At 39.5% G+C, this 26,105-nt stretch overlaps 1 protein-coding gene across 1 annotated transcript in view; it reads right to left on the bottom strand.

Moving 5' to 3' along the window:
* The window catches only part of sdk (sidekick cell adhesion molecule), a 341,294-nt gene that overhangs the window by 162,893 nt on the left and 152,296 nt on the right, over positions 1-26,105 (bottom strand). The window contains exons 16-18 of the mRNA XM_090386436.1: positions 21,550-21,648; positions 11,462-11,653; positions 979-1,349 (exon numbers count right to left, since the gene is read on the bottom strand). Coding sequence (XP_090242562.1) covers positions 979-1,349; positions 11,462-11,653; positions 21,550-21,648 — 662 coding nt within the window. The remainder of the gene's footprint in view (positions 1-978; positions 1,350-11,461; positions 11,654-21,549; positions 21,649-26,105) is intronic.

Here is a 26,105-nt window from a genome sequence, read left to right on the forward strand (position 1 = left end):
CTAACATCAACCTTTTGCTGACCTTTGCAGTTTTGCTTTAGGGTCGTTGTTTGACCATTTTGATGCCAGTCCTGGTACACTTTAACTGCGGCGGCGCTCAAACACCCCACCAGTTCAGCCGTTTGGGAAATTGAGGGGCCAACTCGTCGAGCTCCCACAATCTATCCTTTATCAAATTCCGATAAAGCCTTCCTTTTACCCATCATGCTCAGAATTTTACTACCTACCAAACCACTGACACCTGATCTATTCTATGTAGGTTGACTAACTCCACACTCTCGTAGCCACAGGTCGCATTCTGTTTTCATAGGTGTAGTCATAATTCAGGGATCACTCAGTGTGTATATATATATATATCAGCCACTTCAAAAATATATCAGGTGGAATTCAGTGCAACACTATTGTCACTGGTTATGCAGTGACAACAGATTGTTTTTTTTTTACATTATATTACTTACACTTTACTGAGTGATGTGACTGCTCTATAGTCAGCTTCAACATAGTCATTACAATGTATATATTTTGCATTTCTGATTCTCTATTAAAATCTCCCATTTTTCAATTTCTTTTATTAGTTTGTTAATGCAACTGAGATACTTTTTTACTTTTTCTATTCATGACTTGTGAAGAATATTTCATCTTTTTCCCATTTTAATGCTGCTATAATCTAAATCATTTTGAAATAGCTGAGTTGGTAATACATTTTGCACACACATTTTCTAATAAATGTATTTTTAATGTTATTTAGTTAAATTTTTCTCACATCACTTAAAGTATCACTGAGATGTCTCAGACATGAATTGTAAAAATTTTATCTGATCTCTTTTGTTTTCCATTATTTTTTTGTGAGGAAAATATGTTATTTTAATTGCTTTCAAAAACATATCCATCATGTTAAGGAGTGACTTACTAGTTAAAATCATTTTTAAGTGATCAACTATATCATAAATATGCACACATTTTCATATATTAACTTACCGTCCAGCGAACACGAATAGTTCTTGAATTCACTGCTCTCACAGTTACATTGTAAGGAGCATGCGAAGGTGGCGCTTGGATTGTTTGAAATACTTTGGTTGGTTCACTAGGTTCACTACTACCAACAACATTGACTGCTAAAAGTCGAAGGCGGTATTCTGTAAAGGGAACAAGGTTGTGAACAGCAATATTTGTGGCATCTGGATCAGAGACTTCATGAACTGTAAACCACGATTCATTGCGACGTGTTTGGGCTTCAGCTGTCCACTTTATGATAGAAGAATTTCCATCAAAGCCTGGCGTGAATTGCAGTACCACAGAAAATGCCCCAATATTTGATACTGCAAGTTTAGTTGGGGGTCCTGGAAGCACTAAAAGAACAGAAATAATACCTTATGATTAAAAGAACAGAAAATTTACAAAAAATTTAAACAAAATTTAAAACAGTTAGCAGAAGCTTACAAAGAAAAAACTTCTCTTCTCAAAGCTGCTGCTACTGCTGTATGGTAGAATATATGGAATTAAAAAAATTAGAGGGCCTAAAACATTATCAAAATGTAATCATGCAGTTGGTCCATGAAGCTTGTCACACAGACATTCACTCAGGTATAACAAGGAAGGCTTGCTACCTGGGAGCATAAAATGCTGATGGAACTAATATTCAAGTGACACTTTGGTCAAGTGGCAAAAATTTCAGTGAAGTCTGGTGATACTGTGACAAAAAATCCTCTACTTGCACCTTCATGACAGCGGGACTGTTAGTAACCCTGGTTATAACCCCCCTTCTATATGAAGGTCCCAAAGTACTGCCCGCAGTATACAGAAGGTGACCACCCAAGTGTGAATCAACATAAGCAGAATATTATTTTAAATCTTCTGATGTCAGTGCTTGCCAGTGAAATTATTCTAGTGCAAATGAAATCCATTATTCCACAATCCACCTTAAAATCTCATCCTTTATCTAAAACTTGGTTTACAATAAATTTGCAACATTCTTATCTTGAACATTTCTAATAGTTCAAGATAAGAACATTGTATATTGTAATTGGCTTGCATCCAAATTACCAGGTTCATTTTTATTTTAAATTAGAACTAGATTCTGAACCAGCAAAAATTCGAAAATTTACTTCTTGTTCAAACGTAGTCAAGCATCCCATTTCCCTTGCAAAGCTATTGGCCACAACTCTCAACCATCTGTATTCCCACCTGTTAAAACTTGATGGGTCTATTGCCACCTCAGCTAAAAGATGACTTACTAGCATCCTACTTTTTTTCTAATTCTTGTATTGACAATCTTAGTAAATCACCTCCTACCATTCCTAGTATACTCCACTCAATGCCTCTTGTGGTCTTCCATCAAAAGGATGACAGAATAATTTTGAACAATACTGATGCCAAGAAAGCTCCAGTTCCCAATGGTATTTCTGAACTTGTGCTCCTGAGCTTACTCCTGTTCTATATCATCTTTTTACACTTTCTTATTCTGCTGCTGTTGTTCCTTCTGCTTGCTTGGTTTGGTTGGTTTTTGTGGGGGTTTTCTGGCACAAAGGCAACTAAGGCCAAATTGTGACTGTCACAGTAATTATATAAATGATATAATTTTTTCTAGTCATGTGTTAGAAAACTTTGTATAAATGAATTTGCTTTAGAAAATTAAATAGATTGGACAGATTTGCTTCATCACTGAGAATATGATTCATCTCTAATGAATTATTCTGGATTGTGGCATTTACTTTATTTAGAAGAGCTTATTATGGATTTGTTTCTGCCATACATACTGCGCCATTGGTCAATACATCCCCCCTTCTGCTTGGAAATTTGCTCATATCTGGCCAGTTCCCAAAAAGGATAACAAATCAGACCCATTCAATTATCGTTGCATTGCACATTCCTCTACTCTTTCTAAATTAATGAAAAATTCTGTTAACAGCCAACTCCTTAACTATCTTGAAATTTTCCATCTGATCAATCTTTGTGAAAAAGGATTTCATCAGTGTTGATATACTAGAATCATATTGGCTTATGTTACTCGTGTATGGACAAATTCAATGGAAATGTTTGGTGAAATTCAAGCAGTTGCACTTGATACTTCAAAGGTTTTTGATTGTGTATGTCATACTTTGGGCTCCCAGGCTTGCCTGATTGCCCCAGTAAGTCTCAGCTAGAAAGTGGACCCTGGTGCACCTCCACTTGGCCAAGGTTGGGAGTCAGGAGGCCAGGTGTTCCCTGCCCCCCCTGGATGCAAAGTCGCCAGGTGCCGGCACTCAACATAAGACACATACTTACACACCAACATACATATACTTGCCAGCCTGGCCTTTGCCTTTTCAGATGCTACGGCGGCATATAGGAAGAACCCTGGAGACTGCAATTATAACAAACATACCTTGTGTATGTCATAAAGGTCTTCTATATAAGCTTCCATCTTATGGACTGCTGACTCCTTTATAGTGAAAGGACAGACAGAATTCATGGGATATCTGGTTCTGGGCAATGCGATGTTGTCACCCCTCTTGCTAGTGGGCAAACCCACTAGCAAGAGGGGTGACAAGAGTTAACTGACTTTGAAAGAGTGATGATTGGTTTGGTTTGGATTTTATTGGCTATATATAAAACCAAGTTATATATAAAAATTAAGCATTCACTGACCTAATTTGTTAGGCCACCATGTCAAGATATATAATAACATAGGTATAAAACATATATCAACAAAGAAATAACAATAAAAGGTAAATTTTAAATACGAGTAAAAACGTTTACTGATTTTAAATAACTAAAAACAGCAGACACATGGTCATTGTCAGATAAAATCTGACTGAGTGTATAGGACCCAGTCAGATGACTAAAGGCAGTAAAATATAAATCACGTTCGTGTCTAAAACGTGGACATTCAGCTAAAATGTGACAAATACTTAAAATGGTGCCACAGTTCTCACACATAGGACAGTCATCTGCCCTCAGCAGAAATATGCAGACGCGAGCTAGAACAACTTCCTCTCTGCGGAGCCTGTGCAGACTATACTGCCATTGTCGGATTACAGGTTTTATCTGATAGAGCTTCTTTGTGATTTGCACATGCCAAGATTGTTGCCATTGGGAGAGTAATTTAGCATGAATTAGCTGCCTGTGATTTGATTGATTTGGTAGTTGTTGGCGCATCGGCTTCTGTGGCCATATTGCACCTCCCAAGGTTTTTGCAGTACTTTGATCCAAGCCCGAGGCGGGAATCGAACCCGCGACCTTTGGGTTGCCGGGCAGGTACTTTACCCACTCGGCTAGCCCGGTCGGCCAATTAGCTGCCTGTAGTCTGTATAGGGGACTAACAGGTAATAAGTGTTGTTGGGTTCATTTCCCCTGATCCCAATATGGCTTGGAATCCAGCAGAAATGAATGTCGAAAGAACACCCAGACAGAGAGTGTAGCGTCTGCTGAATCCGTGTCACAAATGGATGAGGATTATACTTCATACCCGATAAAGCCTGCAGTGTACTTAGAGAGTCAGTGTACACCATACACCTTTGATACCTATGGGTTTTTTGATGTGGTCCAAGGCTAACTCTAATTCAGCTGTATATATGCTGCATTCTTGGGGAATCTTTCCAGATATAGAACAACCTGGAAAGATAGCAGCAGATCCAACAGGCAACTCCGACTTCGAGCCATCAGTGAAGACAGGCAAGAAGTCGGAATATTCGGCTCGGTGGGCAGTGTAGAGTTGTTGGGTAGACAGAAGATGGAGTTATGGACTTACCCCAATTTTTAATGGAGAAGTCGCATGACGGTAAGCGAACATGCCAAGGTGGAAGTGGTTGCCTTGGTGACTGGGCAACTTTGTCTACCGTGGTGTCGAGCTCTCTGAGCAGCTCTTGGACGCGAATACCAAAAGGCTGGTTGGCAGTCTGACGAGTGTTATATAGGCTTTCCCATTGTGGCTTGAAAATGGATGTCCATGTAGGGTTGTCTGGCAGGGATTTTAATTTAAAGGTATATTTTAAAGACAATTGCTTTCGTTGGAATGACGGTGGTGGTTCAGTTGCTTAAACATATAAACTCTGGACAGGGGATGTTCTAAATGCTCCAGTAGCAATACAGATGGCTTGGTGGTGAACTGGGTCCATCCAGCTAAGTGCGCTGTTTCTAGCCAATACATACACTTGGGACCCATAGTCTAGTTTAGATCGGACAAGTGCACGATAGAAGCTGAGTAAAGTGGAGCGATCCGCTCCTCATTTATTGGAGGAGATAACACGTAGGAGGTTCAACCCTCTCGTGCACTTTGTCCGCAGTTGACGGATATATGGTAAAAATGTCAACTTCTTGTCGAAAATGAGCCCCAAAGCGTGTACATTTTTGTCGCAAACATGTACACGTTTGCGACCAAAAGTGTACACAAACAGTCTTCTGTGGCAAGAACCTAAAACCATTAGTCACTACCCAAGAGTTGACGGGGTCAATGGCATGCTGCAATTGTCTTTCAATGACCCTCATACTGCATGACTGCAAAAAGATGCTAAAGTCATCTACAAAGAGAGCACTGTTTACAGTTGGAGGAAGTTGTTCAGTTATAGAGTTAACTTTGATAGCAAAAAACATAATGGTTAAAACTGATCCTTGTGGAACTCCCTCTTCGTGGCAAAATGGTGTTTAATCATATCATAATGGATGTCGTCTGGCCCAACAGCACACCTTGGATAGTGAGAGTGCTGCTTTGAGCTCCCACTGTGTAAAGGGCTGATTGTATTCCTCACAATTGTTAGAGGACAGCTTCAGGTGATGTTTTTTTGATCTTTGTTTGAGTGCAAGGAACTCTGGGGGGGGGGGTACAATGTTTCTGAAGACACTTTAGCAAATGTCTCCCGAGAGTATTTGCAATTGCAGTTAGATCTGCAATTGTACATCCATTATGTTCCAGGATCGATGAAGGATGTGAGGTGTATTTGCCCTTCATTTTCCAAACTTTGTCCCAGATGGCTTTGGGATTGGCAGCCCGTGTAATGGAAGATGAAAATCAGATCCAAGATTTCTTTTGGCTCTGACATCTGATGTACTGTGCTTTGGCATGTGCACGTTTGAAGGCTATTAAATTATCTGTGGTGGGGTAATGAAATATTCCCCATGCTTTGTTTTGAGCCTTCCTAGCTGTTGTGCATTCTCCATTCCATCATGGTTTTGGAAAATGTGGAAAGCGGGACAATGTCCTTGGAATTGCAACTGCCGCTGCCTGGACTATACTTTCTGTGATGTGCTTTACTGACTCATTAATTGGCTCCTGGCTGACTGTAGTGGTATTTGAACGTTGCCAGATGACGAAAGGCATTCCAGTCGGCGTGATCCGTCTTCCAACATGGTATCCTTGACTGGTGACACTTGTCTCCCATTAGAAATGGTGGATAATACAGGGAAGTGATCACTACCATAAAAGTTTTCTTTAACCTCTCATGTACTCAGAGGCAAGAGGGAAGCGGAGCAGATGGAAAAATCAATGGCGGTAAATGTATGGGTAGCCGTGTGGAAAAAGGTGTTAGATCCCACATTTAGAAGGGCCAGATCATTGTTTTCAAGCAATTGCTTGATAATCCGACCTCTTCTACTGATGCCAGAACTACCCCACAGAGTATTATGTCCATTGAAATCCCCTAATAATAGAAAAGGGGGTGGCAACTGCTTAATGAGATCATCAAGTTCTGCCTGGGGGGATGTCATTCCTAGGTGGCAAATAGATGGAGCAAACAGTTAAAAGGAACCCTACTGTAAGACGAACTGCTACAGCCTCTAGATTAGTGGTAAGTGGCATAGCTTGAAAGGGGATGTTGGTTACCCACAAGGATAGCAACTCCTACATGGGCAGGTTCATCCCCAGTTCTGTCTCTGCGAATAACTGAGCAGTTGCGTAAGTAAGGGTCCTCATTTGCCTTTAAATAAGTCTCCTGTAAGCAAAAGCAAGCTGGCTCATGCTTACTCGGGAGAGCCTTTATGCCATCTCTATTTCTACGGAATCCACGGAAATTCCATTGTAGAAATTAGAATGTACCCATTATTTAGATTTATTGGGTCTGTCTGGTGGCTTCCGGAGGGCTGAGGGCTTCGTTTTCTCCTGCATTTATCTCTCTTTGGAAAGACTGGACGTTGGCCTGTATCCATATCGTCTTCTTTCGCAAAGAGTTCCAGGACAGACTCGTCTTGTACCTCCTTATCTTCTACATCCATTGTCTCTTGGATTGTAAGTGGGTTTCTTTCTTCATATTTTCTTTAGCACTGTTTTGGAAGTGGTGGAGCACTAGGAGGTATGGATACAGGAGTGGCCGCTGACTGTAATTTCTGGGTGGGCTTTTGGGAACTTAATAAATAGTCATATCAGTCTTGGTGGAATAGTCATAACAACTTCCTCTCTGCGGAGCCTGTGCAGACTATACTGCCATTGTCGGATTACAGGTTTTATCTGATAGAGCTTCTTTGTGATTTGCACATGCCAAGATTGTTGCCATTGGGAGAGTAATTTAGCATGAATTAGCTGCCTGTAGTCTGTATAGGGGACTAACAGGTAATAAGTGTTGTTGGGTTCATTTCCCCTGATCCCAATATGGCTTGGAATCCATATTCCCCTGATCCCAATATGGCTTGGAATCCTAAGTACCGATGATGCTTTTCCCAGAAGCTTTCTGGGTGTATGAGGGCTTGGTGCTATTTATTGGTTGGATGCGTTTTCTGGCCCTCCTGATAGATGTTTGGCCCTGTTTTTAGTTTTTGAATTTCCTTATCCTTCCACCGCTGGCATGCTCGAGAGTATGCAGGGTGTGTTCTCCTTGGCAGCTAGTACAACTTGGCTTAGAAGCTAAACATCCCTTGCTCTTGTGGTCTTTAGCACCACAGCGAGCACAGGCAGGGGTGCCACAACAAGCTGTTTGAGAGTGGCTGTACTTTTGGCATTTAAAACACCTCAGTGGGTTCGGAATATAAATCCTCACTAGGCAGTTTAAATAGCCTGCCTTTATGGAACTTGGAGGCAGTGGGGTGTTGAATGTTAGGATGAGAACTCGGGTAGGGACGAGATTCCCATCCTTTCGCATTGATATTCTTTTGACAGCCGTGACTCCTTGATCTTTAAGTTCAGAGCAGCTCTCTTCTTCAGAAACATGAAGAAGGTCCCACAGAGTATTATATCCGTTGTATTATGACACTGCATGAGAAATTCAAGGTTTTATGGGGGGTAACGATGATGGGTAATCCCCCTAACAATACGGCTTTCAGTAGTTGCTGTGCATGTTTTTGGCTTGCAGCCTCAACTAAAATGTCTCTAGAATGTAGCCTTTTGACAGATTTTGGAGATCTTGCCAACCCTTCTAATCCTTTCTGGATGAAGAAGGGTGGGGAAAGCAATGTCACAGATGGTAGTCTATCCTCAGTTCTGGGCCTTTTCGAGCTGCAGTTATCGGTATCTTCCGATCGGTTAGGCAGGGGCCTTGTTGGGGGCCCCAGAGGAAATAGAATTTAAATCACTCATATGAGTAAGATAAAAATTTCCGATGCCCTAAGTACCTTCCCACCATGGAGCCCTACGAGGGGACGCCCAATTGCGAACTAGCAGGTACTGGGTACACGAATGGGATGCGAATTTTGCTTAGGAGCACCATACCCACATTTCCAATAAGCCTTGATCCCGTCCCAGGACCAAAGGGAGGGAGACTTATTGGAATGCAGTTGACTCAAACAGTAAGAACCACCTGCTGATTGATCCCAGTTGGGCTGGTCCGGGACCACCTGTCTTGTCGAAGCAGGGGCCGAAGTGGTGTATCAAACCTGGGCCCTCAGCCACCAGGATCCCCCTTTCTGAGTTTCCACGGGTCGCAGTGCACGGCTGCACACGCTGGATTCCAATGATGTAACCCTGGAACCAAGGTATGGGCATTGGATCCCAGTGATGCTAATCTGGAAGACCAGCAGCATCACTGGGAGGTCCCCTCACTACATGCAGGTGCCCACGTCGAGGGGAAAGAGTGATGATAGTGGGTGCCCAGGTCACTCTATCGCAGAGGTGGTACAGAAATTGCACTATCCCCATTTGACAGTATCAAGAGTATCGGGAATATGCCATTTCAGGAATAACATCTCATCGTGGACAGTGCTGTGGGTGGAGAAAGGTGGTGGATGAATGTGGCTGTCTGTCTCATATTGTTTCAGCCAACCGGAGAGTGACAGTGGCACAAATCACCACCGACTTTAATGAGGTAGGTGCCAGAAACGTCTCTACCAAGGCCATCAGGTGATCATTAGCCACAATAGGTTATAGGAGCTGCCAACAATATGAGACAGACAGCCACCACCTTTCTCCACCCACAGCACTGTCCACAATGAGATGTTATTCCTGAAATGGCATATTCCCAATACTCTTGATACTGTCAAATGGGGATAGTACACAGGACTATGCCTCGGTTGGGCTGACTGGAGACAGGTCTCTTGGTCCAATGAGTCCCGTTTCCAGTTATTTTGAGTGGACGGGAGGGTGTGTATCTGGTGGAAACCATCTAGACGCATCTCTGAGCAGTCCAAGTTATGTGTCCATCCTTGCAGACAATCTGCGTCCCTTCATGGTCATTGTGCACACACAGGGCAATGGACTCTTCCAGCAGGACAATGTGCCTCCCCACAAAGAACATGGTAAGAAGAGCATTCTGCAGATTTTACCACCATGGAATGGCCTCACCATTCATCAGACAAGAACCCTGTGGAGCATCTTTGGGAAGCTATGGAAAGGTCTGTTTGAGCTTTGGACCCTTCATCCAGAATGCAACGGAATTGTGGACAGCAGTAGAGCAAGCATGGATGGAAATAACCATGGAACGCTTTCATGAACTAGTGGACTCAATGCCTCGCTGCATGACTGCTCTTATTTGGGTGAAAGGTGGGCCTAGCCATTACTAGATAGGTATCTTATGATTTCTGTCCATTCCGTGTAATTGATTTCCAGTTTTCTGTATAAGCTACAACCTTATGGATTGCTGACTTTTTTATAATTGGGTATCCAGTTTTCTCTCTGACACTTACTGTTGGTGTTGGTGAATGGCTTTGTGTCTTCTAACTTCTGCATTAATGCTGGTGTTCCCGAAGGTTTAGTTCTTCCTCCCACTATTTTCCTCTTGACCTACTTCAACTGAGTGGAAATACTATCCACAGTTTTGCTGATGATAGCACATTGCATTCCACCTTTCAGTTTGATAAACCTTGCCCTGTGCAAACAGCTTCAACTTCTCCTTATCCTATCCTTCTAAAACTGAGTCCTGTCTTAAAGGATTCTTTTGTTCCTATGCCTATCTTCAATGACACTCTGATTTCAAGTTCACATATCTCTATTAGGAATTGCTCTGATCTCTAATCTCTCTTGGCATAAGCACATCACAAATATTGCTTCCTCTGCATCTAAAAACTGGGTTCTCTCTTTCACTCTCTTGTTACTTTTCTTTTAAATGGCTACTCACTCTTTACAAATCTCAAATTTGCCCTATCCTGAAATCTGTTTCATAATAGGGCAAATTTGAGATTTGTACAGAGTGAGTAGCTGTTTTATGGGAAATATTGGGAACAACATTTTCCATAACCTCTCTAAGAATCCCAGACTCCAATCAAAAGAGATCAATTAATGACCCATTTCTTACAAAGTCTCTCCACTTTCTATCTCACAGATATTCTGTTCCTGCTGCATGCCTTTTCTATAGATACTTCCATGGGTGGCATTCTTCTGAATTAGCTTTTACAATTTCCCCATCTCTTCCAAACCAGCCTGAACATGTGCCCAACCAGTCAACATCCACTTACTATGCAACTTCAACCCTTCAACTTGCATTTTCTGGAACGATCTCCCTTCACACGTAATTCTTGAAAGTTACAATCTGTAGAAATTCAAGTCTAATGTCAACAAATATTTCCTTTCATCTTCTCGACTTTCAAACCCACACAGAGAACTAAGCTATGGGTTCTAATACCTTCCCATGTTTGGGGTTTTCATTAAAAAAAAAAAAAAAAAATCACTGGCAGTGATGTTGATTCCTCAACCAAAAATTGAGAAAGTCAATAACCATAACCAGGTAATAATTTTTATGTATCACCAGCAACTGACGATACATGTAAAAAAAAAAAAAAAAAAATTGTTCAAATAAGTTTATTTTACTTAAAATATACTTTAAATCAATAATAAATAAATAACATAAAAAACATACTAAGAAAAGTAAATATAATTGTGCAGAGATGATCTTTTAAAATAATTTTTTTTTATTTATAGAAAATATGGTGAAGTAGATATAACTTATTGTTAATTTTTGTATTAATGAGGAAAATGTTTAATGTTTTCATACATTAATATACAATTTTTTTTCATATTAATATCGTGAACTAAGTGAAGCCAAATGAACCAAGCAGACAATATTAAATAGGAAACAAAAATACATATACAAACATGATCATTATACATAAAATATGATGACGAACATACCTGGAGGAATTCCAGACTGAATGGTGGCAGTCAGTACAGGGCCAGATCCAACCACAGTCCAAGCATATATTTCAAACGTATAAGCTGTAACTGGCCTAAGTTCAGTAACAAAAATTTCTGTGATATCTGCAGAAAGATTTCTTACAGCTGTTGTTTCTGAAAAATCTTTCACGTGGTATTTGAGAGTGTAGCCTAAATAAGAAGAAAGCAGAAACAACATAACTAAAAATTACTAGATTTTTTATATTCATCAAAATCAATTATTCAATTTGTATTTTTTTTTAATTTTATAGGTAAAGCTGAGCAGATGTGGCAGAATCAGGAGACAAACCTCTTTCACTGATACACATTTATTATTTTTTTTCACAATTCTGGAGTTTAAAATATTCCACCATTAATCCAAATATCAGAGATGGTTTATTAATAACTGGTTTATAATGCCAAAAGATGAGTTTAGATATCTTCTGTATTTTAAATTGTGAATTTTATCTAAATTTTAAATCATGTTAAATTGTGTTCTCTCTGAGCAAAGAAGCAAAAACCATAGCATTACTTACAATTTAAGACCATAAGCTTTGTTAAACCAATTTTGTGTTGGAATAGATATAAAAGATTTGTTTGAAAACAGCTCTCCTGTAATTTATATGCTGAGTGCATTATCCTTCTAAGCAACTAACAATTCATAGCTGTGTGGTATTTACAGAGGCAGTACTAAAAGTGCAAGGATATTTATGATTAAGATGCACTGTATTAAATCAAAATGACTGTTTTAGCAAATATGAATAGTAAATCCTAAGGAGCAGAAAAGAGGAAATTCAGAAATTGGCTATAACATCATTGTGTTTCTAAGTGTCAGAGTCAATAAACTAGTCCTTGAGGGTGTCACAGACATGCTCTCAAGTACGACAGGCTGGGCTTGCTACTTGTAAGTCTGTAACATTGATGGAGCTGATATTTGGATGACACTGAGGTCAAGTGGACTGAATTTCGGTGAAGTTCATTCTGCGACAACCAAATCTTCTGCTTGCACTTTCGTGATGGTGGGATTGTTAATAATCCTGGGTATAACTCCCATGTGCAAGTCCTGAAATACAACAGCTAGTATATTGCAGGTGACCACCCAGGTTCACGTGAACCAATATAAGCAGGGATCAAGGTGCAATGTCCACACCACACAGTGGAATGCCACCCCTCTGTGTTACCAAGCAATACTAGGTGTGACTCATCAACTGGTGCAATACACTTTCTTATTTGAAGTTTGAAGGAGAAATCCGTTTCATCTCCTACTGCCAACTCTTTCATCATGCAGTATGATTGATGTCTTTAGAGGTTATGATGGGCTTCATGGTGAGATCCAATATTCCTTACATTTCTAGGGTACAGTTCTAAAACTGTGTTTGCAGGCCAGCCACCAGATAGTTCACCAGACTGAACCTATTTGTAACTCCCTAGGAGGCATCAGGATCAGCTAATGTATAACTTTGCTGCATCTACACTGCCAGATAGTTACTGGAGGAGTCCAAAAAGCATGTTTGTGTGGAGGGTGACATTGTTGAGACCATATTATGTTAAGGAGCTTGGTATATTCTTGCCGTGTGTACACGACATTGAAAAATTCATTACTTCATACAACATTTCCTCCCCACCTTTTCTTACTACTTAATACATTGTGAATAGTCAATCAAATAGAAAAAAACATCTGCAGAAAGCTCTAAACCACCCAACCACCTCCTCATTCGTTTCACAAACACGTTGTCTCAGTTCTAATTTCGAAGATGTCCACTTCCAGTCTGCCAAGCTCCATTTACTTTTTCTGACAGAATCCCAATTATTGGTAGTAGTAGTGGCATGTGATGCAAGAAAGCAAGTGTATGAGCTTATGCAGCATCGGCTTAAAAAAAAACAAAAAAACACACCATTCCCTCCAAATGCCTGTCCAGTTCTTCCTTAAATTTATTTAACCTATCAACTTCCACAACAACAGATGGAAGTTTGTTCCAGCAATTAACCACTTGCTGACTAAAGGCAAATTTCCGCACATCTATTCTACATCTGTCTTTTCTTAATTTGAATTTATGCCCCCTTAGGTTCATAAGGAACAAGTGGAAGGATCCCATCAGAATTCAGCGTGCTCAATCCATTCAAGGCCTTATACATCTCAATCAGATCACCGCGCAGGTGCCTAGTCTCCAACCACTGCAATTTGCAGAACTTAAGCCTCTCTTGGTAAGAGGATCCCTTCATTCCCCTCACCAATCTTGTTGCCCTTCTCTGTACACGCTCAAGCAAATCTACATTCTTCCTAAAATGAGGTCTCCAGACCTGTATGCAGTACTCAAGGCATGGCCTGACCATTGCCTTATACAGAGGGACTGTATTCAATGGTAAATACAGTATTCAATACAGAGGTGAATTCAATGAGTGCTCATTTCAGTTATCCTAATTACTTGTTCAAATTCCCATAACCCATTATGTCAAATTCATCTTTTGCCTCTATCATTCCGCAAGTTCCACTTACCACTTGGAACTTGCGGAATGATAGAGGAATTTGTGGAATGATAGAGGAATGATTTCCTCTCTTTGAAACTTGGCTTTTGCTGGTCCAACTTTCGTAACAGTGATGTAATTTTTCTCAGTGATTTTAATGTTCACAACCCCAGCAGAATTCCATTTTCTAGTCACACTGAAAATGGAACTCTTGGTCAAGATGCTGGGGCTTTTGTAATGACCTCACCCAGATTGTTCATTTACCTACCAGAATAACAGACATATCCAAAACAAACAAACCCTGGCACTTTTCTCACCTTTTCTCACATACAACCTTTCCAAGTATGCAGTCGAGGTGAGTGGTCCTCTAGGCACCTCAGACCAAAACTTGGTGATGGCGCCTTCTCTCATTGCCATTCTCAACCTAGTGTTATATGGTATTACAAGAATGCAAAATGGGATGATCTGCAAGATTTATATCCTTATTTTCCTCAGTTGTATTACTGTTTTAAATCTTCTGATGTCAAGTTTGCTCAGATTGTGTTAGTGAAATTATTCTTGTAGGGATGAAATCCTTTATTCCACACTCCAGTTTAAAATCTTGTCCCTTATCTAAACCTTTTTTTCCAATAAATGTGCTAAGGCTCTTCAAGATAAGAATATTGCATATCACAATTGGCTTGCATCCAAATCTCCAGCTCATTCACCAGCCTTGTGGCTTGGTGTGTTGTTGTACAAGAAGAACTGACTGCTATCTTCTCCTTACTGAGGCCACACATGATGGATTCTCTGCAACAAACATATCAAAATGTTCAGATAGTAGCCAGCAGTAACACCCTGGGCATGAACTCTTTGTGCACAAACTTTTTTAGCTTATAAGTTTATAATTAGCATTAGCATTAGTAGAGGCATATGATGCAAGAAAGCAAGCTTATTCAGCATCAGCCAAAAAAAAAAAAAGCACAACCACTACTCCTATTTCACCCCTCCGTTCGTTCGAAATACCTGTCCAGCTGAGCCTTAAATTTGTTTAGGCTATCAACTTCAACAACAAGTGATGGAAGTCTATTCCACAAACCAACTGCCCGCTGGCTGAAGGCAAATTTCTGCACATCTATCCGACATCCGTCCTTCCTCAATTTGAATTTATGCCTTCCCAGGTGATTATTCTGAGCAAGAGGAAAAATCCCATCGGCACTGAGCATGCTCAAGCTATTCAAAGCCTTATACACCTCTATCAGATCACCTCGCGGATGCCTAGTCTCCAGACTCTGTAATTTGCAAAACTCAAGCCTTTCTTCGTAAGAGCAACCCTTTGTTCCATTCACTAATCTTGTTGCCCTCCTCTGTACTCGTTCCAGCAGCTCTACATCCTTCTTGAAATGAGGTCTCCAGACCTGTATACAGTACTCAAGGTGTGGCCTGACCAATGCCTTATACAAGGGAATAATCACATCCCTATCCCTACTAGAAAAATTCCTGTATATCATTGACAAGACACCATGAGCTACTCTTGCAGCTCGTCTGCACTGCTCAGAGAACTTCATATCTGCCTGCACAATTACCCCCAGGTCCTTTTCATTCTCTACCACTGTCAGCGTAGTACCACAGAGTTGATAAGTTGATCTGGGGTTACTTTTTCCCATATGTAGTACTTTACATTTGTCAATGTTAAACTTCATTTGCCACCTCTCAGCCCATCTGCTCAACCTTTCCAGATCCTGTTGCAGAAGCATAGCATCAGTAGTGTCCTTAACAACCCTGCCAACCTTTGTATCGTCTGCAAACTTGGACATTAAGCTTGATATACCATCATCTATATCATTAATAAATACAGAAAACAACAATGGACCTAACACTGAACCCTGAGGAACTCCACTAATAACATTAGTCCACGTTGAGCAGTGTCCATTGATTACCACTCTCTGTCTTCTGCCACTCAACCATCCCTTTATCCATAGCAGCAATTTTCCTCCAATGCCACACTGCTCCAATTTGTGCAGCAGTCTTCCATGCGCAACAGTATCAAAAGCCTTTCTAAGATCCAAATATATAATATCAAAGTTATTCCCTGCATCCAGTTCTTTTGTGACTACATCATAGTATCCAATCAAATTGGTCAGACAAGACCTGCCCTTAACAAAACCATGCTGTGTCTGAGCTATAACTGAATTCTTGTCCAGATGATCCTGCAGTGCTTCTTTAACCAGTGCCTCCATTAATTTTCCTGGAACCGAAGTTAAACTAACAGATCTATAATTACTTGTGTCAGCCTTTGATCCTCCTTTGTGAATTGGGGTTACATTTGCACATCTCCAGTCTATGGGTACCTCCCCTGAGTCCAAAGAAGCTCTCATAATTATGGCTAGGGTTTGCTTACGTCCTTTGCTGCCTCCTTTAATATAACTGGATAGATCCCATCCACCCCGGGTGCCTTTTTTTATGTTTATCCTCAACAATTTCTCCTCCACTTTCCTCTCAGTTATTAGAAAATCATCTAGCTCACTGCCAATGTTTACTTCACCTACAAAATTCCCCTTCCTGAATAACTCCTCGTGTGAATGTAGATGCAAAATACTCGTTTAGATTGTTAGCCACCTGAGCAGGATCCTCAACTGTTGAACCATCAACATCCAGTGGACCAATCTGATTCATCCCTTTCCTTCTTGAGTTTAAATAGATAAAGAACTGTTTTCTGTTTTTCTTTGCATCCTTTGCCAAGGATTTCTCATAATCTGCCTTTGCCTACCTAATCTCATTTGTGACTTGGTTACAGACCAACTTATATCTATCATAGGCTTCCATGACACCCATTAATTTGTATGTATCCCATGCATTTTTCTTCTCTGCCATATGTCTCATTAGTTCATCTGACAACCATTTAGGCCTGAACCTTGAACAATATTTCTTGGTTGGTATGTAAAGCCTGGTAGCTTCCAAGATTAGTTCCTTGAATGCTTCCCATTTTGAATTTGCTGTTGGTAACATCATCAGTTGATCCCACTGTATAGAATTTAAATACTGTCTCAGCCCATCATATTCGCCTTTACGAAAGCAAAAACCCTTCCCTTTACCTCTGATGGTAGTTACCTCTTTGAGTAAATCCCACTTCAGCACACTGTGATCACTGCCACCTAGTGGTTCCTTTATCTGCAGATTCTTAATGCATGAAGAATCACTACTGATAATCATATCAAGAGTATTTCACCCTCTAGTTGCCTCCCGAACATGCTGGTGTAGAAAACAATCATCCAATAAATCCACAAAAGCCTTGCTAGTGTGTGAGTGACCAACCCACAAATTCCAGTCAGTATCTGGGAAATTAAAATCCCCCATTATAAGACTCTCTGATTTACTGGCCCACTCTATTTCCCTGTACAGTTTCTTATTATACTCATCAGAGTCATTAGGAATATAGAACACTCCTACTCTCAATTTTGATCTCCCAATGCTTATGTCACACCAAACTGACTCGACACTGCACTGTCCAGCAATGTCGACTGGCTTCACTTCCTTCGATTTTATGTGTTTTTTTAACTAATAGCATAACCCCTCCTCCCTTCCTATCCTGTCTATCCTTTCTGTAGACGTTGTACTCCCCAAATTCCAGTTCTGCATTCCTTATATCTGTGTGGCACCATGTCTCTGATATCCCAACAATATCTGCCTTTGATGTTTTGAGCAATACCTCAAATTCATCAAATTTATTTACTAAACTCCTAGCATTGGTGTACACGCAAGTATACATGCACCTGTTTCTATTCTTAGCTACCCTAACACAACCCATGTGTTTACTTGTACCGCAATGACTTCCAGCAGTCTCTGAAATATCCTGCATATTGTTTTTCAGGCTTCTGCTCATTCCAATAGAAGCAGTGCAAGAATCTCTTTCACCTCTGCAAGTGGCTACTGTTAATCTATTTGTCTTTGTCTCCCCTCAAGCTAGCAGTTTTCCGACCCACCTAACACTGCCTCGATAGCATCAGCAAATATTCTTGCACCCTTTCTATTTAAGTGTATCCCATCCCTGTAGAAGCAATCTCTCCTGTTAACAAGTACAGTCCAGGCTGAAAAAAATTCTACCCCTTGAGCCTTGCACAATCTTTCCAGGGCCGAATTGATCGACAAGGCTCTCATCATATACTCCCTCCTATCGTGTCTGGGCAGAATTGCAGACACTTTCAAATTCAACCCTACTTCACGGCTTTTTTTCAACAGTGACCTGTACTTGTTAAGTAATTCCGCTGGTCTCCTACTCTTAATATCATTAGTGCCAACGTGTACAACTATATCACCTTTTGTGCCCTTAAAAGATGATATTCGCTCTACAACATCATCAACCTTTGCCCCTGGCAGACATACCCTGGTCCTGTTCCACCTATCCTTTTTACAAAGCATGTTCCCCGTTTCCCTGACAATAGAGTCACCAACAACTACTAGTTCCTGTGGGACCAGTGCATTCTGCCTTGGGGGCTGCCTCTGTGTTGCAAGATGACCAAGTGCAATATCTGGCGTTGATGTGGGCAGCTGAGAGCTTGATGGGCCCCTCAATTTAGTTTCTTTGAGGGCATCCACCCTATCCTTCAAGGTCTCATATAGGCCCATAACAATGCTGAGTTGTCGCCTAATTTCCTTGCACTCCTTGCATCGTGCACACACAAAGACATCCCCCATGGCAGTATCATATGTTTGCGGAGCATTCGTATCCGAATGCTCCGCAAACATCAAGCAAACAGTGCATCTTAAAAGGCTGTGATTCAGAGGGCAACTGCCCCCCCCTCAGTTATCCCCTGAGCCACAGCATTCCCATTAGCTTGAGCCCTTTGCTTTGCTGCTCTGGTTTGAGTCATGATTTCGATTTAATGTCAATAAAATTACAATTTCAGAGCAAAATTAAAACCTTAAACTTGTATCCTAACACAGTTATAACGCTATATTTATTTTTCAGTATTGAGTGTTATCACGAGTTCCCTTTATATAACTTCCGTATCAAGTTATGTATTAATTATTTGTTACGTTTGTACTCTAAGTCGTTATATACATAGTTAAAAGTACAATTTAATTGACAATGAAGTTTAACAAGATTAATAGATTTACTGATTAATTGACAATATTATATTATGCACTATACTATACAAAGCTAATGCTATCGAATTTCGGATATGCTGTATCGTATTACAATGGCGGTAATTACGAACGGTACTTCTACGGACTCTTTTAAGTACTGATTAACTTCCAAATCTCGCTGTCTCAGTTTAGAATAAACTAAGGATCCTGACTAGGTCTATAGCTACTTATAGATAATAATCTGATATAACAATTGGTTAATAAATCGGCTAAATACGGTTAAAAACCTCTCGTTCAACGGAGCTGCAATTTGTAACACGTGGATTTGATACCATTACCGATACTAAGTAATACCCACAAAATCTCTATCAAGTTAAACTTTAAACTAAGTATCGTAACTATGAAAATAAAACTACTCTAGAAAATAAGTAAATATGCCAATTTAAGCTAATAAAACAAAAAATAAATCAGAAAAAAACTTCTCTTCTCCAGGAGCTGCAAAATAGCTGCGGCCGCACAGGCTACTCTAGAACCCTTGAGAGAGTAGCCTGTGCTTTGGGAGAGTTTGCCAACTTCCACTCTGCACTTTGTGATGGGGTCGTACTGAAAATCTCATCATCCATAACAATCAAATTCAGGAAGTTGGGTTTGCTTTCAGTAGCCTCAATGAGTTCTCTGCACTGTTCAACTCACACCTGTCCTTGACTGTCTGTTAACAAATGTGGAACTGTGCACAGACCTTTATTTCCTTCAAATCCTGAATTATTCGTTGATGGTTTCCTTATTAGCATACAGATATTCTGAATTCGTTTGGAGGGTTGGCCATTGGTAATGATTTCCTGTACCTTTTCAATCATCTCTGGCATTCAAATCATTTTTGCTGGGCCCAGATGTTCATCATCTTCCTGTGATTCTCTTCCGTGGGTGAAACATTTATACCACTGAAACACACATGCACAAGATACAGACAATTCTCTCCATACACTTGCTTCATTATTTGTTAAGTTTCCATGGCACTTTTGCCCTGTAAAACAAACCTTGATGTTTGCTCTCTATTCCACTGTCCCTGCACAACAGAGACACAGGAGAGATGAGCAGTTCACTCAGACTATGTTCAGAAATTGCAGCAATATCCACTGACCTCGACTGCAGTGCTTGAGAAACAACTACCCTTTCATTTCATATTTACTTTTATCTCTGCCATGGTATACAAAACTCTGTACAATGACCAAAAATTAGTGTAGTGCTATGTTTATGTAGTGTGTGTGTGTGTGTTGTTTAGTTGTTTCTGGACGCTTTGCTACCAAGAAGGTTGCTTCCCAGTACCCGTCCATGCCATGAGGAGGCAGGTGTACTAAACTAAATGTAATATTTCCAGCATCCATAGGAAGAAGCACAAGTCCTATGGGTGCAGCAGTCTCCTATAATCATGTAGGGTGGGTGGTGAATACCACAAAGATTCCTGCAACCACTGGATAAAGTGTAACAGCAGTGGATACCAGCAGTTCCCATACCAGAAAGCCCAAATCTGGGTACAATCAGGTGAAAATCCCATCTCTAATAAACTGGAGACCAGCAAATGCTTCCCCCAAAGGGGTTAGCATAAAAAAAAAAAAAAAAAAAAACTGCTCCCATAGGGACTAGCATAAGTAACAATTTTAAAATAAAAAAAAATAAAAAATTAAATGGACAAAATATTATTAAGTTTCAAAAAAAAAAAAAAAAAAAGTGTTCATGGGCCAGTTTGCACGTTGTGTAGGCTGAAAAATCTGGAAGTATTGCCTGTGGCTGAGCTTAATGCTGACAACCCTAAAAACAAATTATTGGCCCAGTCCATGCAACTGTGAATTTTTGCAGGTTGCCGTTTAAGGTATCCAATTATACAGTATCCTCCACAGCAGCCTAGTCAGCATAATACATCACCATCTGCCACTTGTTTGGAGAGGGCTGGGTTTGATTTCCATCAACTGACAAAATTTCTAAAGCATACTTCAATCAGGATTGTAGTTAACCAATCTCAGGCAGCAGGAGCAGGGTACCCTCCACAAATTATTCCAGATTTTTCAGCCTACACAATGCGCAGACTGGCCGATGAACAAACTTCTGCAGACAAAATCCAGGCATGATACAATAATACAGGTAAGAATACAAGATCTATTGCCATTAATATTGTAATTTGAGTCTGACGTTGTATAACTGCACTGCCTCTATTGGAATATAGGCAGTGCAGTTATGCCCCTGGAGGGAGTATATTAAAATGCCTAGTAAATACCCAGCTTGGTGATAATATTGGTGCTACTGCCCCTGAGATCCTAGGGAAAGAACAGGTCATTTAGTAAGGTAAATGACTTGGGACTGGAAACTCCAAGTTCAGGAAGCCAGCTCCTCAATGTTAATTAACAATTAAATAATAAATTACCGACTTTTCAGTTAATTTATCTGAAATGATTTTATCAAAGGTTGTAGCTTGAATATTGGTTTACAAAACTACCATCTGAAAAGAAGTGCTCAGCTTATTCAAATTTCAATATTACCTAATAGGATTCCATTAGCCTCTTTAGGTGGTACCCACATTACTTTCATAGATGTGTCAAGAACATCTTCGAACTTCAGGCTGCTTACTTCACCAGGCACTAATACAAAATATAGATACAATAGCAATTTAAAAATCATCTGCTTGAAAAGACATCAAAATCCAAATGATATTTAAAATTGCAAGAATAACTGAGGATATTAAAAATAACAATAAAAAATACAGAATATTTATATTATACAATAATTAGATGGAAGCCCATATCTACAACAATGCATGCAGCTTCCACACCAGAATGAATAATAAAGACACCAGAATGAATACTTTATTATTCATTCTAATCTACTCAGTCATTTCTATTCTGAGATGTTAGTAAATTAAAATATTTCTGCTTAAAAATTTTGAAATATATAATAGCAATGAGTAAAAAGGAAGCAGCAGTAATGAGATGTTCTAGTACTTAATACTAGATGTTCAATTCTATGACAGCTGGTTGACAGTTCAGTTATTTGAAGGACATTAGTCAACAGGACAATTAATTGACAAGATAATTGGCTGACAAACTAGTTGTTGACAACTATCATCTTATTTCTCATTGAATTTCAAGGATATGAGTTAATAAGCTGGAAGAGGGACAATACAGGGTGTCATCGTAAGAATAATTAAAGAAAAAAAAATACTATTATACCATTTGATTTTTGAATTAAGATATACAATGGAGCAGAGATGACCCACTGTACTGGCAGCTTCCTCCCAGATATTGAAAACAATCACTTTTGGTGTATTTCAGATGTCAAGTCTTTTAATTTGCCTTTAACATACAAAACATACTTCATAAGCAGCCATAATTGGCCACCTACAAAATCTGCCAAAGTTATTGCAGTTCTGCAAAGAATATATATACAAGGTTTCTGTCAAGAAGCAGAATCTCTTGCTATTTACAAGAATTTGTAAACAGCAAATTTACAAACCTCTGCAAGCCTTGTCATAATTATTATTAGGTGCATAATAGCTTTCACTGCATCAGCATTTAGATGACATTGTGCTAGCATGTTCACAAGGCAATAGGCTGAAAAATTGGAATAACTTGTGAGGAGAAACCTTACTTATTTCATTGCAAAAATCCTTTCAAATAATAGTACTGGTTGATAACAATAATAAGTGTGGCAACGTTTAGAACGAAAATCACTAAAATTGCATTTTATTTATTAATTTTTTAATGAAAAACCAAACATAAAAGGCATTACAACCAATAGTACTTAGTACTGGGTACGTGGGTTTAGGCCGAGATGACAGGAGATTACATTACACTTTAATTTCTGCAGATTTTAATTTTTGAGAAATACATGAAGGACAATTGTTCCAGAAATCAGATGTAGAAGGGCAAAAAAAAAAAAAAAAAAACCCCTTTACATATCATCTGTCCACCCTCTCCAACAGTTTCTCTAATTCTTCCTTGAAATTACTCAAACTACCAACATGTGCAGATACACATTTGTTCTTTCAATCAATTTCCCCACTGGCTGAAGGCAAACTTTCACATATCTATCCTGCAACCATCTTTCTTCAGTTTGAATTTGTCTCCTTGAGTGTGTAGCCTGAGCAGCTTATTAAATTCATCCAAAGACTTAAACAAGATCACATCACAGTTGCCTAGTCTCCAGATATTGCAATTTGCAGAATTGAAGCCTTTCTTGGTAAGGCCACTCTTTATTCCCTTTCAACAATCTCATTGCTCTTCTCTGCACAGATTCCAGTGCTCCACCACCTCCTTAAAATGAGGCCCCCAGATCTGTATGCTGTACTCAAGATGTGGCCTAACCATCCTTATACAATAGGATAAACATCTCCTTATCCTACTAGAAAAATTCTTGTATATCATTGGCAAAAGGCCATGAGCTTTCCTGGTAGCCTGTCTGCACTGCTCAGAGAACTTCATATCTGACTTCACAATTACCCCAGCTCAAAGGAATATCAGACACAGACATTATAGGAATGTCTACATCTGACGATTCACAACCAGTACTTCAAATTCATCAAATTTATTTACTATGCGCCCAAGCATTAGTATATGCAAGTATATATGCACCTGCTTTTACTGTTAGTTACCCTAACGCAGCTCATGTATTTACTTGTTCCATGAGGACCCTCAGCAGATCCTAAAATCCCCAATACCTTGCTTTTCAAGCTGTTGCATGTTCCAATAGAGATAGTGCAAAAATCACTTACATCTCTGCCTGCAGGTGTAGTTAATCTATTAGTTTGTGTCCTTCCCCTCCCCCAAGCTAACAGTTCCCAATTCACCTAACACTGCCTCAATAGCATAAGAAAATATTCTTGCTCCACATCTGTTTAAGTGTATCTCATTCCTGTAAAAACAGTATCTCCTGTTAACAAGCACAGACTACACTGAGAAAAATTCTACCCCCCCCCATGAACCTTGCACTGTTTCTCCAGACAAAATTAATTTAAAAGGCTCTCATCATGTACTCTCTCCTATCATGTCTGGGCAGAATTGCAGTCGCTTTCAAATTTAATCCTAAGTTGCAACTTTTCCTCAACATTGCTCTGTACTTGTCAAGCAAGTCCTCACATCTCCCACTCTTTCTTTTGTGCCCTTAAAAGATATCTGTTGTGTATTAACGTTTTCCCTGGCAGACATACCCTCGTCCTATTCCACCTATCCTTTTTACACAATATAATTCCCATTCCACTGACCATAACTGCCTCCTGCGGGACCAGCACACAGCACGAGTGTAAACTCTGGCATTGAGGTGGGTGGGTCCATCAAGCTTTCAGGTTTTAATTCCTTTGAGCAGCAATCCTGTTATTCAAACTCTCATAAATGCTCATCAGAACATCGAATTCACACTTAATTTTAAACACATTCTTTTCACCAAACACACAAAAATATCCCCTTTGGCTATATTATTCCCTGCTCCAGATAATTCCATAAACATTGAATAAGTAGCACACAGCATCTTTTGTACCTTTAAAAGAAAGATATCTGCTATACGTTATCAACTTTTGCTCCTGGCAGATATACCCTCATCCAATTGCACCTATCATTTTTATACAAAATATAATTCCCATTTCTCTGTTGTATGTTCGACGGCACTTATTAAGACAACTGAAGACAGGATTAAGGAATTAGGTGACAAATTATTGTTTTTCCTTAACTTGTTTTAATATCTTGTAATTCTCTTTTCTTTTCTGTAATTTCATAGATTTACTTTCAGTAGTTTGTAAAATTATTTCTCTAAAATTGTCATTGTTTGGTTTTTTAGGAGTATTAGCAACTAAGGCCATATTGCTCCAGGGATATGCGGTGGTCATTCCCTGACCTTTCCGCATCCTCCGTATTTGGTGGTCACAGGCTCGAACCCCGGTCTAATCAAGAAGCGTGTGCTACGCACTGCTGCTGCTGCTGCTGCTCCTGCCCACCTGGCTACGGAGGCACCCTAAAATTTTGTAAATTTAATTCTTATCTTTTCAAACACTAATTCTACTTAGATACATTCTTGTAAGCTTAAATTTTTAAGTTCATAGTAGATAAAGTTTTGGCAACTGTTTAATTACTGTAATATTTTCTAATTTAATTCTTATCTGGGATTGAATGAAATTCATTGAACTTTTGTCCTGATTTAATGTCAGGGATTAGTTGGAGTTTTTATTATTATTATTAGGGTGGTTGTTGATGTTGACCCTGGTCTTTTTGAGAGGATGTGCTGTCTTCTCTGGGATTTGGTTCAGTGGGCAGATGAGTTGATGTTTTCTTGTTGTAGCTGAAGTGAGTTCCTGTCACCGAATTGTTGGGACTCTAATAGAAAGTGCACATTAACTGATGATAAATATCAAAGTTGCAGAATCTACAACTTTAACTTGTTTTAAATTGGATATCATGGCCATAGACAATAAAAACCTAGTTGTGTTTAAAAGAACTGATATGGTGAATTAGTTCTGCCATGGTTGAACTTGATTTATCAGTGTGGAAATGTCTGTTGGCCAAGGACTTTTGGTTTAATAGTATATACTATAAGGTTTTCATTTCGTTAATGGTGAACTGACTGGATTGGAACTGTTACTGTATGTCCAATCTTGTATTTTTAAATAGCCTTGGTTGTTTATCCAGGTATTGGTGATACAATTACTGTCTCTATGGCTTGTTGAATTATTTACTGGCAAGAGCTGGAGTTGTGTGTTTCTCCTAAAAGATTATTAATTATTAGTTGTCCAACAAACTAATGTATTGAACTGAGCCTGTTTTGGAATGTGGGGGTGTGTGTGGACTCACTTGCACCTTGTCTGAATATTTGAAGTTTTGACTGTTGAGGGTTGAACTTCCCATAGTGTTTTGGGCCTCTGGTTTGGTGACCCAATACTTATGTTGTTAGTGCTTGGCAAGATAATCTCCTGAAATGTAGAGTTGGTGAATGACTGGCTCTTGATTGGCTGTAAAAATGTATATATGTTCTGGAAGTTATTGTGGTCTACCTCTGAATTTAGAGGATAGATATTGTGGAGTAAATATGTTGGCTACACAGTAATGTCATTTTT

This window comes from Mastigoproctus giganteus, chromosome 12, assembly GCF_048544385.1.
Source record: "Mastigoproctus giganteus isolate SK-2022 chromosome 12, ASM4854438v1, whole genome shotgun sequence".
NCBI lineage: Eukaryota > Metazoa > Arthropoda > Arachnida > Uropygi > Thelyphonidae > Mastigoproctus > Mastigoproctus giganteus.